General features: G+C 44.6%; 1 protein-coding gene across 2 annotated transcripts in view; it reads left to right on the top strand.

Moving 5' to 3' along the window:
* B4GALNT2 (beta-1,4-N-acetyl-galactosaminyltransferase 2 (SID blood group)) overlaps positions 1-5,425 on the top strand; it is a 42,585-nt gene extending 37,160 nt beyond the window's left edge. The window contains exons 8-10 of one of the 2 annotated variants that reach the window (XM_082441762.1): positions 193-333; positions 1,975-2,194; positions 2,840-5,425. In XM_082441762.1, the coding sequence (XP_082297888.1) occupies positions 193-333; positions 1,975-2,194; positions 2,840-3,045 (567 nt within the window). In that variant the 3' untranslated portion in view covers positions 3,046-5,425. Of the gene's footprint in view, positions 1-192; positions 334-1,974 lie in introns of both variants that reach the window. The other variant, XM_082441761.1, reaches the window with a different exon arrangement.
* The last annotated feature ends 10,725 nt before the right edge of the window (positions 5,426-16,150 follow it).

Raw genomic sequence — 16,150 nt, 5'->3', positions numbered from 1 at the left:
TTTGTCTCAGTCTTTGATCCACAGAGTCCCTGGCCTTCTCCCAGTGTCTCTGAGACATGGACTCCCCTTAACCCAGAGGTTCTCGGCCACTGTTTGGGGTGCAGCCTGGTTGCTGGGAACTGAGAAAGCTCCCTGGTGACGCTGATATGTAGCAGGGCAGGCAACCACCATCTAACCTCACTCCACTCACAGGGCTGGTTTGCTGGTAGGAACCTGGCCATATCTCAGGTCACCACCAAATACGTTCTCTGGGTGGACGATGACTTTCTCTTCAACGACAAGACCAAGATTGAGGTGCTGGTGGATGTCCTAGAGAAGACGGAACTGGACGTGGTAAGGGAGAGTTGTTGGTTCTACCCCATTGCAATCTGACAAGCGAGAGGGGAAGGGGAGGAGAAAGGAAGAGAGGAAAGTATGCGAAAGAAGAGGAGAGGGAAAGAGAGAAGGGAGGGCGGAAGGGGCGGGGGAGGGCCCGGTGCAGGAGGTGATGCAGCACAGCTCTGGGGTTGAGGCCATCACGCGGGAATCAGACATGCGAGTTCTGCTTCTGCCTCTGTTCTTACTTTTCTCTGAGCAAATTACACCAACACCCGCGCCCAAAACTCACCGTTGTTCTGTTTTTAAAATGGTGTGTTTATTACTTCTACCTTCCTCCCTGGAGCGGCCGGAGAAAGCGAGCGGGGCTCTGGCCCTGGCACACACCATTACAAAAATGAAAATGGCACAAGGCTGTAAAAGACTATGTGGCCTTAAGGACATTAAAAAAAATAACAAAAACATCAAAAGTCAACTCACACATAGAAAAGAGAAGAAAAAGGTGACAATAATTAATAATGCTGCGTTGTATTCTTGAAATTTGCAGAGATTACTATGTAGAGGTGATGGATTTGTTAATTAGCTTGAGTGTGGTGATCTTTTCACAATGTATACATATATCAAGACATCAAGCTGTACACCTTAAATATATACAATTTTAATATGTCAAAGATAGCTCAATAAAACTGTTAAAAAGAAAGAAAATGTATAAGAAGTAGCACAGTGACCACAGTTACTTCATACTCCAGGTGGACAGTCCCCAAAGCACCTGGCTTGACTAAGATGTCTCTAGAGACCCAATCACAATAGCGTAAATGACATAGAAGGTGCAGTTCCCGCCCGTGTAAGAATGCAAGCTGGCACTCAACTCTCCTTCCAGGGTCATCGTGGACCAGCTTCCTTCCCCGTTGTTTGTCCATCTTTGTGGCCCTCAGCTGCATGGTCGGAAGAAATGGGGAGAGAGGAAGTGAAGGACAAGAAGTTCTCTTATAAAAGTTGCAGACATCTGTTCTAGATCACATCCTTTCAGCCAGGACTTAAGACACATGGTCAGACCTTGCAAGGGAAGTGGGAAAATTTCATCTTTAGTGGGTAACTGACTAGAGTTTAATTTAGTCCAGTTAAAACTCAAGAGGGTTCATTTACTAAGGGGGGAGGTAAAGAACAGGTGATGGCAGACAATCAGACTGCTGTGCCACCGTGGGTGATTATGATGGTTCAGGAATAGATATAATCGCTTGTCCTGTTTTGCTCGGGCTCCAACAACTAGATGCATGCATCTGCCACGAGTGCAGGGACAGGCAGCACAGAGAGGTGAGCCAGGAGCAGAGAATGGGAGGAAGGCAGCTTGAGACAAACTACTGGCTGCAGGAAGTCCCCGTAGGGACCCCTGCACGAGCAGGCTGCCTCTCACTTGCACCTAAACACCACTCCTTGTACTGGAAGGGAGTGAGTCACCTTCTGGAAAGAGTGAGCTTGCTGGAGGGTAAACGGAGCAGAGTTGTCTGCCCTTTGGACTTGGTGTAAGTGTAGTATGAAGGGTAGATAAAGGGTGTGATTCTTGTCATAACTGAGGTTCAGTCCAGTAAGGCTTCCTGACAGCGGCTACATGGATATTGAGTCTATTCTCTAATGTGGATTTCTCTGCCCACCGGCTAGGTAGGCGGCAGCGTGCTTGGAAACATGTTCCAGTTTAAGCTGTTCCTGGAGCACAGTGAGAATGGGGACTGTCTCCACCGGCGGTCAGGATCTTTCCGGCCCCTGCACGGCTTCCCCAGCTGCGTGGTGACCAGTGGTGTTGTCAACTTCTTCCTGGCCCACACAGAGCGGCTCCAAAGAGTTGGCTTCGACGCCCGCCTGCAGCGAGTGGCTCACTCAGGTGGGGAGGCTGGAAGAGTGAGGAAGGGAGCTGCGCTGTGGACTGATCTCAGAAGCCTGGTTTTTCCCAAGGAGGGAGGGCCGTGTGCCACTGCTCAGGGGAGCTCGCCCTTTCTCCCCAAAATGGGGAGCTCACCCTTTCTCCCCAAAATGGGGAGCTCACCCTTTCTCCCCAAAATGCGGAGCTCACCCTTTCTCCCTACATTGGAGAGCTCGTGGTCTCTCTTGCCTCCCTCCACACTCTCTGCCTTCTTGTCTCCCCCAGGCTGTTCTGCTTCTCCGAGACACCCTTCCCCTTCCTTTCCCTACAGCTCTGGCCCCTCCCTCTTTACCCACCTTGCTGGTGCTCCTCCTTTCCCAGACATCCTCTCCTATTTAACTGCAGCTGGTGAACTTCCCCTCTCATTCCCCTCAGTCCTGGAGTCCACAGTTCCGTCCAGTTGGAAGCCAATCTGTGTCTCTCTACCCATATCACTGTCTGTTCTTCCAACTCAGTAGCCTGGGCAGGTGGCTTCACGGGGGCGGAAGCTCCCCAGGGGTATAAACTGTGTCCCCTCCCCCTGACTCTCCTCCCAGACCTGCAGTATGGCCCTGGGTCTCTGGCGGAAGCTCACATTTCCTTCTTGCACTTTCCCTCTCTTGGCAGAGTTCTTTATTGATGGGCTCGGGAGCCTGCTTGTGGGGTCCTGCTCAAATGTGATTGTAGGTCACCAGCCCCGTTCTCCAGTGGCGGACCCAGAGCTCGCAGCCCTGGAGAAGAGCTACAACGTATACCGGACCAACACCAAAGCTCAGGTCCAGTTCAAGCTGGCTCTCCACTACTTCAAGAACCATCTCCAATGTGCCACATAAAGGTTGTCCAGGCACTGGAAAAGCGCTAGGCTGACCTGTTGCAGGTATCTAAAACACAGGAACTGGTGGATGGGCTATCAAAATTTGAACTCCAGATAAGATGGACAGGGCAGATGGGTCTGGCTCAGGTATTGGAAATATCAATCAAAAGCTAAGGGTCATTAGAAATGGACGAATCACTGATCAGGGCAATGGAAACCATATTCATTATTGTTTGTATGATGTCTTACCATTTATGAAACATTTGTACATATAGTATCTCACATTATCTCATTTCATCTCACACGAAAGAGTATATGATGTGTTGGTATCCTCAGTCAAAAAGATGGCTGCTGGGTCCTTGAGGGTTATTTGGTGGAAATTATATCACAGATCATCTCCAGCATCACTACCATCCACAGATTTTTTTTGGTCCTACCTTGTGGACTCAAATAATGTCAATAACCCAGGGTCCTTGCCTGGAGGAGGTGGCAGCCTGGTTCAGTTCGGTCCACTAGTGGAATCGGATCAGAGGATGAGAGGCGGACCAGGCAGGCGAGGAGAGCTCTGGGGAGTCAGCTCACCTGGAGCCCGGTGCATGGATGGGATGCAGGCAGTTGGAGGGATGAGAACACTGGGGTAGTCCACTCACTGCCGGAATAAAGGTTTCCCTGGCATCAGACTCCCTATCATAAAGACAGGTTCCAGAATGCTTGGGATTGAACTTGGACCCTGTGCTGAGGTGCCATGATAAACAGTGTAAGTGCAGCGGCCAAGCCACTAAATTCCAGGGCCTTGAGATCAGTTGCTGACCACTCAAGACCCATGTCATCTACAGAGCGGAGCCATCATGATGAGGCAGGCTCTCTCGGTTACCTTGGGAGTCAGCAGATTCTCCCAGTGCTGCACTGGCTCTGCCGTTTGGTTTCTACTCTTTCCTACTGAGGACGGCCTAGGGTAGTTCAGGATCTCTGAAAATGTGTCTGTGAGATATTAATAAAACTTCATGAAAAATGTTTTGGTGGTCAAATAATTTTGAAAAATACTGCACGTTCTATCTCCCTCTTGGACAGTCGCAATTCACATTAGTATATTCAAGGTTCTGAGAAGTCCTGCTGTAAAGAAATTGGCTTAACTTCAATTTAGCATTTCTCAGATACGAATACAGACTGGCAATCATTTTTTATTCTCCCAAACAGGAATAAAGCACATACCTCATTCCATTGTGTATGTCATAAACATTCTATTGCTGAAGTTTTTATAACTTTAACACACATAATCATTTAGTGCAATAGTATGTATTTTATGTACAACACCATAGCTACATAGGGGGACGATGTTGGATTGCTCCATTCAGTACTGTCCTTAGACCCAGGCAAGATGAGCTCCTACCTGGATCCTGTGCTTTAGAGAACCCTGCATATCACAGACACATGTATTTACTTCAAAAACAAACAAACAGGGGTGGGATAGGGAGGGTGGGAGGGAGGGAGATGCAAGAGGGAAGAGATATGGGGACACATGTATATGTATAACTGATTCACTTTGTTATAAAGCAGAAACTAACACACCATTGTAAAGCAATTATACTCTAGTAAAGATGTTAAAAACAAACAAACAAACAGGGACTTCCTTGGTGGTGCAGTGGTTAAGACTCCGCGCTCCCAATGCAGGGGGCCCAGGTTCGATCCCTGGTCAGGGAACTAGATCCCACATGCATGCCGCAACTAAGAGTTCACATGACACAACTAAGGAGCCCGCCTGCCGCAACTAAGGAGCCCGCCCGCCACAACTAAGACCCAGCGCAACCAAATAAATAAAACAAACAAACTCACAGAAGAGATCAGATTTGTGGTTACCAGAGGCAGGGGGTGGGGGAAGGCAAAGTTGGATGAAGGTGGTCAGAAGGTACAAACTTCCAGTTATAAGATAAATAAGTACTAGGGACATAAAGTACAACATGATAAATATAACGAACACTGCCGTGTGTAATATATGAAAGTGGTTAAGAGAGTAAATCCTAAGAGTTCTCATCTCAGGAAAAAATATTATTTTTCTATTTCTTTAATTTTGTACCTATGTGAGATGATAGATTTTCACTAAACTTATGTTGATAATCATTTCATGATGTATGTAAGTCAAATCATTATGCTCTAGTTAAACTATACAGTGCTGTCGGTCAATTATATCTCAATAAAACTGGAGGAAAAGAACAAACACATGTATTTACTGATGAACATTTGGGCATCTCTGTCACTCAGGATCTAGTGCTTAGCACCGGGACAGCATAACCTGTTTCCCTAAATATCCCCTCTTGGGACTAAACACTGTTCACGCTCCAGAGAAATGTTTCTCCGTTCCTTTTTTGAAGAAAATAAATTTATTTGTTTTATTTATCTTTGGCTGCGTTGGGTGTTTGTTGCTGCACGCAGGCTTTCTCTAGTTGTGGCGAGCAGGGGCTACTCTTCATTGCAGTGCGCAGGCTTCTAATTGCAGTGGCTTCTCTTGTTGCGGAGCACGGGCTCTAGGCGTGTGGGTTTCAGTAGTTGTGGCGCATGGGCTTAGTTGCTCCGCAACATGTGGGATCTTCCCGGGCCAGAGCTCGAACCCATGTACCCCGCGTTGGCAGGCGGATTCTTAACCACTTTGCCACCAGGGAAGCCCTCTCCATTCCTTTTGCCCTGTGTTCTCAAAACAAAAGGCAACTGCATGTAAACGCACTGCAAGTCTGTGGACAGTTCTTTGGAATGCTGGTAAGATTTGAGCAGCAAAGTGCTTAGGTAAAAGAAAAAGACACATTTTAAAATTTGTCAGATTCTTCCTCTCAGATAACATAAATAGCAATAGAGTCTTGCCCACTACCTAGTATCTATTTTCTTGCCTTTCAATTCATGGTTCCAAAAGTACTAGAAAATTAGTGTGCTGTTCACAACAATTGCACGTGTGGCTTAAGAACATTTAAAAATAGCAAGCAAAGATCTTTGAACAAGCTACTATGAGACATTTTCTTTTGTTTTGGTTTTTTTTTAAATAGATCTTTATTGGAGTAAGATCTTACCTTAATTTTTAATGTAAAAGAGCCCTCAATGCCTCGTGCCAAAAATAAACATTCCAAATTGGATAGTTTTAAAAAATAAATAAAAATAGTAAGCAATTTTTATTACTCTAATTTTTATACATGTAGTTCTAGATGTATCATGCTTGAAGTGTGATACCAATTCTTTTTTATTTATTTATTTATTTATTTTTGGCTGCATTGGGTCTTAGTTGCTGCGCGTGGGCTTTCTCTAGTTGCGGTAGGGTGGGGGGTGCCGGGGGCTGCTCTTCATTGCGGTGCGCGCGCTTCTCATTGCGGTGGTTTCTCTTGTGGAACACAGGCTCTAGGTGCGCGGGCTGAGAACGCAGGCTCAGTAGTTGTGGCGCTTGGCCTTAGTTGCTCTGCAGCACGTGGGATCTTCCCGGACCAGGACACGAACCCATGTCCCTTGCATTGGCAGGTGGATTCTTAACCACTGTGCCACCAGGGAAGTCCCAATACCAATTCTTTACACTGGGAATTAAGTGGTTATTGAATGCAAAAATTGTAATTATTTTTATAAAAATATTTAATGGCTTAAATTTTTAAAAATTAAAGTAACTACAAAAGGGACTTCCTTGGTGGTCCAGGGGTTAAGACTCCACGCTCCCAGTGAAGGGGGCCCAGGTTCAATCCCTGGTTAGGGCACTAAGATACCACATGCTGCAGGGCATGGCCAAAAAAAAAAAATTTTTTTTTAAAAAGGGGGGAAAATAAAGTAACTGCAAAAATCACAGCTTTACAATATTTTGGATTTTGCCTTTTTAAAGATATATTTGTCAAGGTAAGAGGATAGAACATTTATTTTAACAATTTGCTAGCTTCAGTTTTTATAGCTTTTAAATATTTAAATATATAAACATAGTTAAAATGTAAATTAAATATTTAGACAAATATTTAATTTGTCCCAGGCCTGGTTCCAAAAAAAAAATTGTCTGCCTTCCTGATGAATTTCTTGCATTCTTGAGACAGGGAGATAAAGGTGTGTGCTTTTATGGCAATTGTAGCATCCTAAAGCATCCCCCAGCAGGGACTGTTGTGATGTGCTGTGGTTACCATCGGTAGGTTCCAGGAAAATCCTCTTCCCTGTCCCAAGAACTGGAACCTTCTACTCCAGCAGGGAGGAGTTCTTAAAATGGAGGGTGTTTGCCTAAACTGTGAGCCAGTTCTCCAAGAATTCTTCTCCAGGAATAGATCAACTACCCAGAGAGTGTGTGCCTCCATTCCCTAGTCAAAATATATTGGATTAAGAGAAGCTGTACCAATAGCCGAGCAGATTGTCTCTCTTGGAATTTGAATTGGGCCTGAGAACATCCAGTGGGGCTCTATATGGGTGGCTGGATGGCAGGCATTACACTCGGGAGGAGCGGGGCAGCTCCTTACTGTGCAGACCGGGGAGCAGAGAAAGCCAGTCTGCAGTGAGAAAAGAATTCGACATAAGCACAAAAAGGAGCTGAAATGAGAGACTCCTGGCGGCCTTCTGGTTCTTTCCTGAGGTCTGGCTATACTCCTTCCCTGGGGTTTTGTGAAACACTATACCCTTATAATTCTCCTTTTTTGCTTAATCGAATTTCAGTTGGCTCCTGTGACTTATAACCAAAGTGTCGTAAATAATACAACCATTCTGTGTGTCTGTGTGTTTTCAAAACAGAAAGGCATAAATAAAAGGTTTTCTCTTTGGGTGGTTTGGAAGGAAAAATCAGATCACAGAAAATAACCGCCGCACAGGCCTCCCTCCAACCTTCAATTTCAGACACAACTGAGCAGCCTGGACCAAACCAATGACAAAGGTATCCTTCCAGGACAGTGAAGGGCCTCTGATACTTGCGGCTAAACTCCTAATTCCTGGACAACTTGGTGCAAATAATTGTGTGGGCCTCCAGGGGGAGCTCAAGTCCACTCTCTGTTTCCTCTCTACTTACTCCCGCCCTCCTGCTCAGGAAAGGAAAATTCCCAAGACTTTCAGAAAGGAGGGATTCTATTGGCTATTGGGCTAGTGGCCTTTTTTTGCGTGCATGGGCGTGTCCATTTCTTGTTGCTGAAGTGGAAATGGGACTGGGGTCCGCCTCATTCTGGATACTGTCTCTGCCTGACTCAGGAAGGTACCTCCCCAACTGTTTTTTGATTGTTGATAGACCAACAACATATACAAGCCACTACCAAGTGTATCTATGAGAATGCATTTGTCTGCAAGTACCAGAAACTTGACCCAAACTGTCTTAAACTGTCATATATTGGTTGAAGCCCAGAGGTGGGGCAGACCACAGGTGTCCTATGACCGACAGGAATATGTATTAGGGATTCCAAGCCCACAGGTCTCTGCACCTGGCCTCTGCCTTGATGCTCTTCAAAACAGTCATCCAAGGTACAGAAAGACCATCTATAATTTGCTCTTTGCCCCCAGGTTTTTCCTCTTAATGGGCAGAAAACGTTTAAAGCATTGCAGTGTAGTAGGCTGGTCTTTTACTCAAATTGGTCTCCTGCGAAGTCTTCTGTCTCTGCCGGTGCTTTCTCTTGGGTTGGAGATTTTAACTTTTCTAGTCCTGCAAGGCTCCAAATTATAGGACATCCAGTAAACTTGGATTGCAAGACACTCTCAGCAAAACCATACTACACCTGCTTTAAAACAGGCTGCCTCAGCCTAAAACTTATCTCTCTCATAGGACCAACATGAAGACTAACACATGCCAACATCCTGATTTTTTCCTACCATTTCCCATTCTTGATATTCTACAGTCTTGATAGGCCCATAGTTTGTGTTTCAGACACCAGTAACAACTTCAGGATCACCAGCTTCCCAGGAAGTCACTGCTCTCTACCCCATTTCTTCTGCTCAAACCTACATCTAATGACCTTCACAGTATTCATGTCTATATACAGCTCTTTTTCTCAATCCTTTGCCTGGATGCTCTGGCTACCTTTCTGCCCTTCAGCCTCCCTCCTCCAGTTTCAGACAACTCTCCCATATAAAACCTGCATCCCTCATGAGAACCTGCTGTATAAAAAAATAAATAAAATAAAATTCAAAAATTAAAAAAATAAATAAGTAAAACAGAAAAAAAATAATAAAACCTACATCCCTCTTTAAATTTTACCAAGAGATTATCAAAATTTTCATTGTATAATTGAGTAATCTGTATTAACTGCACAAGCCCCTCTTCTATCCTGTGTGCTTGGAAATATCCCAGATCTCTGCATGCAAGAACATAGTTGCATTAATCATAAAAGGAAAAGAAAAAGATAAATTTGACTTGATTGAAATTAAAACCTGCTAATCAAAAGACACTATTAAGAAAGTGAAGAAACTTCCTTGGTGGCACAGTGATTAAGACTCTGTGCTCCCAATGTAGGGGTTCTGGGTTCGATCCCTGGTCGGGGAACTAGATCCCGCATGTATGCTGCAACGAAGGAGCCCGCCTACCACAACTAAGACCCAGTACAACCAAATAAATAAATATACTTTTTTAAATTAGCAACATTAAAAAAAAAAAGGAAGTGAAAAGACAAGCCACAGACTGGAAGAAAATATCTGCAGTACAAATATTTGATAAAGGATCCATATATATAATTATCATATATATATCCATAATGGATCCATATATATATATAAGTATGTATAAATATATAATTCTTATAAATCAATAAGATAAAGACAGTTTTTTTTTTAAATGGGCAAAATACTTGAAGCACTTAGAAAAGAAGATATTCAAATGGCTAGTGAAAATGTAAAAAAATATGTTCAACATCATTAACCATTAGGGAAGTGCAAATTAAAAGCAAAAGGAAAGATTATTATACACTTCCTAGAATGGCTAAATTTAACTGACTAATAATACCACTTGTTAGCTAAGATGTGAAGCAACTGGAACTCTCTCGTACACTGCTGGTGGGAGTGTAAAATAGTACAAGCACTTTGGAAAGCTGTTTGGCAGTTCCTAATAAACTTAAATGTACACTTACCCTACGACCCAGCAATTCCATTCCTAGTTATATACCCAAGACCGAAAAAGGTTTGTAAAGGAATGGTCATAGTAGCTTTACTTATATTAGGCCCAAACTGGAAACAACCCAAATGTTCATCAACTGAAGAATGGACCAACGAATTGTGGTATATTCATACAGTGGAGTACTTCTCAGCAATGAAAAACATACTGCTGATATATAAAGTGACATGGATGAATCTCGAAAACATGTTTACCCAAAGAAGCCACACGCAATAGATACTGCAAAACAGTATACATATACTATAATAATAGGCAAAACTAATTTCTGGTGATAGAAACCAGAGTAGTGACTTCAGTAAAAACTGGAAAAAGGCACCAGGGAACTTTCTGGAGTGATGGAAATGCCCTATATCTTGATCTAGGTGATGATCACACAAGTGTATACATTTGTAAAAAATAATTGATTCCGTTAAGATTTGTGCATTTTCCTTAATGTAAATAATATCTCAAAATAAAATGCCTTTTAAAAAGTGAGGTATATTTCATATGTACTGTTATGGAACAATGCTCAAGATATGGTGCTAAATAAATAAAACCAGGTGCAGAACAATGTTTTGATTTCTTTTTCTAGAAAAGGATTATGCATATGCATGTATATCTGTATAAGAATGAAATATCTCTAGAAGGACCATATCAGAAGTTGCCTCTGAGAACAGAAAAAAATTATAGTCAGGAAGTTTTATTTATCTGTGTTTTCCTTTTATACCTTTTGAATTTTGTATTGTCCATTTAAATATTTTTAACATTTTAATTATATTAAGTGCAAAAGCAGAACATAAAATTATATATACAGTGAGACTGTAAAAATGCATTTAAAAAAAGGAAATGAAATATCAAATGTAAAAGTGCTTGTTGGAATTGCAGTTATTTAAAAATCTTCCTTCTACTTTACTGTATTTTCTACATTTTCCATAAATATTTTACCTTTGTAATCTGAAAAGATAATTATTTTATTTTTTTAAAAAATTATTTATTTATTTTTGGCTGCCTTCCATCTTCATTGCAGTGGCTTCTCGTTGCGGAGCATGGGCTCCAGTAGTTGTGGCACGTGGGCTCAGTAGTTGTGGCTCGCGGGCTCTAAAGCACAGGCTCTGTCATTGTGGCACACTGGCTTAGTTGCTCCGCGGCACGTGGGATCTTCAAGACCAGGGATCGAACCTGTGTCCCCTGCATTGGCAGGTAGATTCTTAACCACTGTGCCACCAGGGAAGTCCCAAGGTCATTATTTTAAAAAGAGAAAATGAAAACACTCAAGAAAAGGATAAAATGTGAATGCTGCTTTTTTTTGTTGTTCAAAAAAAGTAAGTGGCCTGGGAGGGATACATTAGGAGTTTGGGATTAACAGATATACACTACTATGTATAAAATAGATAAGCAACAAGGACCTACTGTATAGCACAGGGAACTATATTCAATATCTTGTAATAACCTATAAGGGAAAAGAATCTGAAAAAGAATATATATATGTATATATTATATATGACTGATCACTTTGCTGTACATCTGAAACTAGCACAACATTGTAAATAACTATACTTCAATTAAAAAAAAACAAACAAACAACTAAGTGGTCAGATTTCCCCATCAGAGCCTGGGGAATGCCAGGCCCAGAGCGGGGGCCTGGACCAGAGGGGTTGGGTGGGGGCAAGCTGTCACCCTGCACAAAGTGGTGGCTTGTCTGGCAAAATCAGGGCTCCCAAGGCAAAGTAGGGACTTGTGGCAGATCTCACTTATCCTGAGTGGCGAGGACACAGAACAAGGCCCATTCTAACCCAGCTGTGAGCAGCCTAGCATGGATACAGGAAACTCTGAACACAGCCTTGAGAGTGAATATGAATACTTTCCATGTTGACTCCTCAAAGCATTATTGTCCCTACTCCATTGTCTATATATTTACAGGCTCATAAGAAACTTGGGAGAATATCTTTAAAGTCCTTAATCCTGGATTTCAGCCCTCTTTTCTTAACCCTTGGCCTCATTGTACTTTCTGGGGTACACTCTGCCCCAGTTCAGCCCTCAGCTAGGATGCCACAGCTGAAGCCACACTAACCCCACCTCCAGCAGAGCCCTGGACTCCCCCAGCTTCAGGAGCCACCTTGTGGAAGCTTGAGAGTCTGTTCTCAAAGACGTCATGGGATGTCATCTTTGGGATGTCACGTGCAGTGGATTTATATTAAAAGAAACTAGTCACACTGAGGAAGGGAGATTACATATTGTCTCCGTTTTCTCTGCTATCATTAAATGTATATATATAGAATGTGATGCTATAAAGGGTCTCTGAACACAAAATTAGAACGTTGTTTCTTCCTCCTAAGTTCTGCTGTGCCCTCTAAGGGGGTTCAGGGAACATGTCTGTTAAGGCACTAGCCACACATAAAGATAAGCAAGTCCCAAGGAATTCACAGCCCAACCAAGGGGAAGAGAGAGGGAAGATGGGAGAGACTGAGCCGCAGAACACAATTTCTTATAATTCCAGTGAGTCATGACAAAAGCAGTAAGGGAGATGATCCTTTTACGTTCCTTGAGGAATGAGCAAGTGGAGGATTTCATTTGGGCTGGTGAGATTTTTTTCAAGCTGAGAAAGAAAGTGGAGGGAACTGCAAAGAAGAACTAGGGAGTGGAGTAGGGAGAGTGGGAATAGGAGGGCAGTCATTCCTTCTCCCTCACACCAGACAGAGAAACTGTCATACACTTTCAAAGGATATAATCATCACCCTTTAGTAGCTTTCTACAGTAGCTTTTGAAAAATTAATTTCAATACCCTCTAGCCAGTACAGAACCCTTGTAAGAAGGAAATAGATGGGAAAGCTGAGGTCCAGAGCTGCTAAAGTCATTTGATGTTAAGTCAATTTGATATTAAGTCACTCCAGCCTTAAGAGAGGGACACCCTTATCTCACCATAGGAGCTGAAGGGGAATTTGTTTCATTCTTCAAAATGGAAAATCATTAATGTTTCTTCTGACAATATACAAGAATTATAAACGATTTTTTCAAGCAATACATTAAAACAGGACTTCATAAATTTACTCCCAGGAGATAAATGTCATCAACAGATCTTTTTGGATTTGGGCTAAGCAGGTTATTGACTATATGCAACAGAAAGGGACTCTGGGTACCTTACATGGAAAAGGAACTTATTAGGAGGATGCTATATAGTTCACAGCACCAGAAGGAAAGCAAATTCAGAAAGATGGGCAAGAATGAAGGGGAACTAGGCAACCAGGAACCCAGCCAAGGTCAGGATCCTGGACAGTCTAGTTAGGATGCCACTTCTGCTGCCAGAGGACATGGGACGGCTGCCGTCACTGCCCCTGAGACTCTGGATGGCACAGCCACTACCGGCAGCCAACTAAGTTCTAAAACGTTCCTGCTTCTGGATTCTAAATCCAATTGGCCAAGTTAAGGACACACACTTTCACTCTGGCTGCCAAAAGCCTGGAGAGTGAGCGTGTCTACCTTGGGGCACAACTCTGCTGTCACCTAGTCCCATGCAGTGTTGAGTCTCTCAAGAAACGGAGTGAATCAGATGGCCGAGGGCAAATAAATGGCAAATATTCATGACATGTGTATTCATTCAGCTTTTCTGTTTGTGTATAAGTTGGATTTTATTATACACACTAATTGTCAAGTAGATTTTTGTTTTGGTTTTGGTTTCTTTAGGACAGTATATCTTTTCATGCCAATACAATAAATTCCCCCCTAAATTTCTGTACAGTATTTATTGTATAGATATTGTCAGTATTAATTTAATCAAGTTTCACTCAATGGACATTTATTTTTATTCTTTACTATTAAAAACCACACAGCTGAGAACATCCTTGACCAACTGGCACTCGTCCTAGTAGTCCCTCAGGATAAATTGCCAAAAGTGCAATTGCTGAGCAAATGGCATATAAAATTTTATCTGTCGCCAGATTGACCTGAAGAAACATTATCCTTTTACACCTTCACTAAAACTTATGAGAAAGTCCAAAAGGGATTGTCTCTTTCACTGATCTGATTCTAATCTACATGTTAAAAGGAACCATGCCCCAAGTAGCGTTTAAAGCAGGAGAGGGAAATGGAAGCGGAACTTTCTGTGCAGATTTCTCGGTGGCTCTAGCTACGTGGAACGCCAGGGAATCAGGTGGGGCGCACTTCCTGGCGGCGATTCGCGCTTGGGGCACCTGGGCCTTGAACGGCTGTCCCTAGACTTGCCAGTCAGCTTCCCTCCCCGCTCGGCCAAGATAACCTACCCGGGGTACTCGCAGTGTAAATAAATAAATAAACAATACGAAGCCCAGGATGCGAGCGCCGAGACTCCTGCTCGGGGTCTATGGGTCAGAGCCGGCCTTCTCCGGTCATCGCGGGCCTAGCCCCGCTAAGGCCGACCCCGCCAGCGTGCCGCCCCCCGGGCTTCCCCAAACGCGGTGAGGACCCCTGGAGGAGAGCAGGGAGAGAGGCAGCAAGAAATGACACCCTGGGACCGGGATCGTATAGGACACCGGGGACGCTGAAGCCCTCGTTGCTCCGTTCCTGCCCGCCAGTTCGGCTTGGGGACCAGAGCCCAGGACCCAGAGCCGGTAAACCCGGCATCCGCTGCCGTTTTCGAAAGGCAGCCCGGCGCGCCCGGTCTGTGGCTTGAGGAGGCTCCCGGCCGCCTAAAGCAGCCAGCGGGTCCCATGGTGTAATGGTTAGCACTCTGGACTTTGAATCCAGCGATCCGAGTTCAAATCTCGGTGGGACCTCTCGGAACCTTTTGGTTGTACAATTCCTGTTTTGGAGGTCCCTGGAGGCAGTGGCCATCTCAGGCTGTGCCGGCGCCCCCCCGTGACCTACCTGACCGCGATTTAGGGTCCCTCCCTCTTTCTCAATATGCTTTCATTTCAGAACTTGCCTGAAGGTCGCGGTGCGCATGCGCGAGACTCGGGGCGGAAAAGTAAGTGTCTGTGGGAGCTGGAGCGTGACTTTAGCTTGCCGGGGACGACCGAAGGCGCCCGAGGGATCCCGAGGATCCCGCTTCGGGCGGGGAACAGTGGCAGCCTTCTGGTCTAGGACACGCCACCGCCACCTCCACCCCCACCCCCGCCCCGCAAGCTGCCGGGAATGCTTCTCCCCATTGGCTAACATGCAGAAGTGCCAAACACTTCTGCTCTGGAAACCGCGAACGAAATGGCCCAACGGAGCCGAGGGGAGCGGGAGGGAATAACCGACTGCGGAGGAGGGCGTGTGTTTGGGGGGTCCGTCCGCCCGGAAGTCGGCCAGATACTGAAGTGTGTCTGTCTGGGTTGTCCGCTACTCGGGCAGTAGACTGCGAGGTTGTCTTTCAGTCGGAAAAAAAAAAATCCCTTAGTCAAGGAATCCACTCTTCAATCCGTTTCAGCCGGTCAGGGTATCTCTGGCGGCGGTTTCTCGCCGTATCGATCGGATATTTCTCCCGAGCAGACGATAGGAATCTCTATGGGGTTCACCCGCAGGGCTGAGCGAATCTCTTTTGGCGAATTTGTCCAGGGTCGGTGATTTGAGTGCTGACCAAGCGCACGTGATTTGCAGGAAAGGCTGTACCTCTGGGGTAGCGGGGAAGAGACGTACACGGAGTGTTGTCTTCTTTGGATTGGTATCTGGGTTTTGAGAGCTGTCTCTCGGGTACAAGTGACGAGGGAACCCGCTCACGCATTGTGATCCCCCTACAGGGTGACTGGCGCTGTGGTTATACGGCCCCGCGCCTTGGGAGGATGCCATGGAAACAGAATCCTCGCTCTGCTCTCCCCATCTCTCTCCTGAGCACCCTTCCTCCCCACCCCACCCCACACACTCCTTAAACATTTGAATGAATTTGTGTGTATGAGCGATCCCAGCTTCAAAAATACCTAAACATGAGAGGTGGGAGGACTTGCACTAACAGATATTAAAGCTTATTATCAACTATGAACTATAGGAATTAAGACAGTGTGGTACTGGTGAAAAGAAAGACAAACATACCAATGGAACAGAATAGAGAGCCCAGATACAGCTGCACACATACTTGGACCAGTGATTTACGACACATATAGCACAACAGAGCAGT

The sequence above is a fragment of the Balaenoptera physalus genome (genome assembly GCF_965194825.1).
Source record: "Balaenoptera physalus genome assembly, chromosome: 20".
NCBI lineage: Eukaryota > Metazoa > Chordata > Mammalia > Artiodactyla > Balaenopteridae > Balaenoptera > Balaenoptera physalus.
The sequence above is the reverse complement of the archived record's forward strand: the minus strand, read 5'-3'. Positions and strand labels throughout refer to the sequence as shown.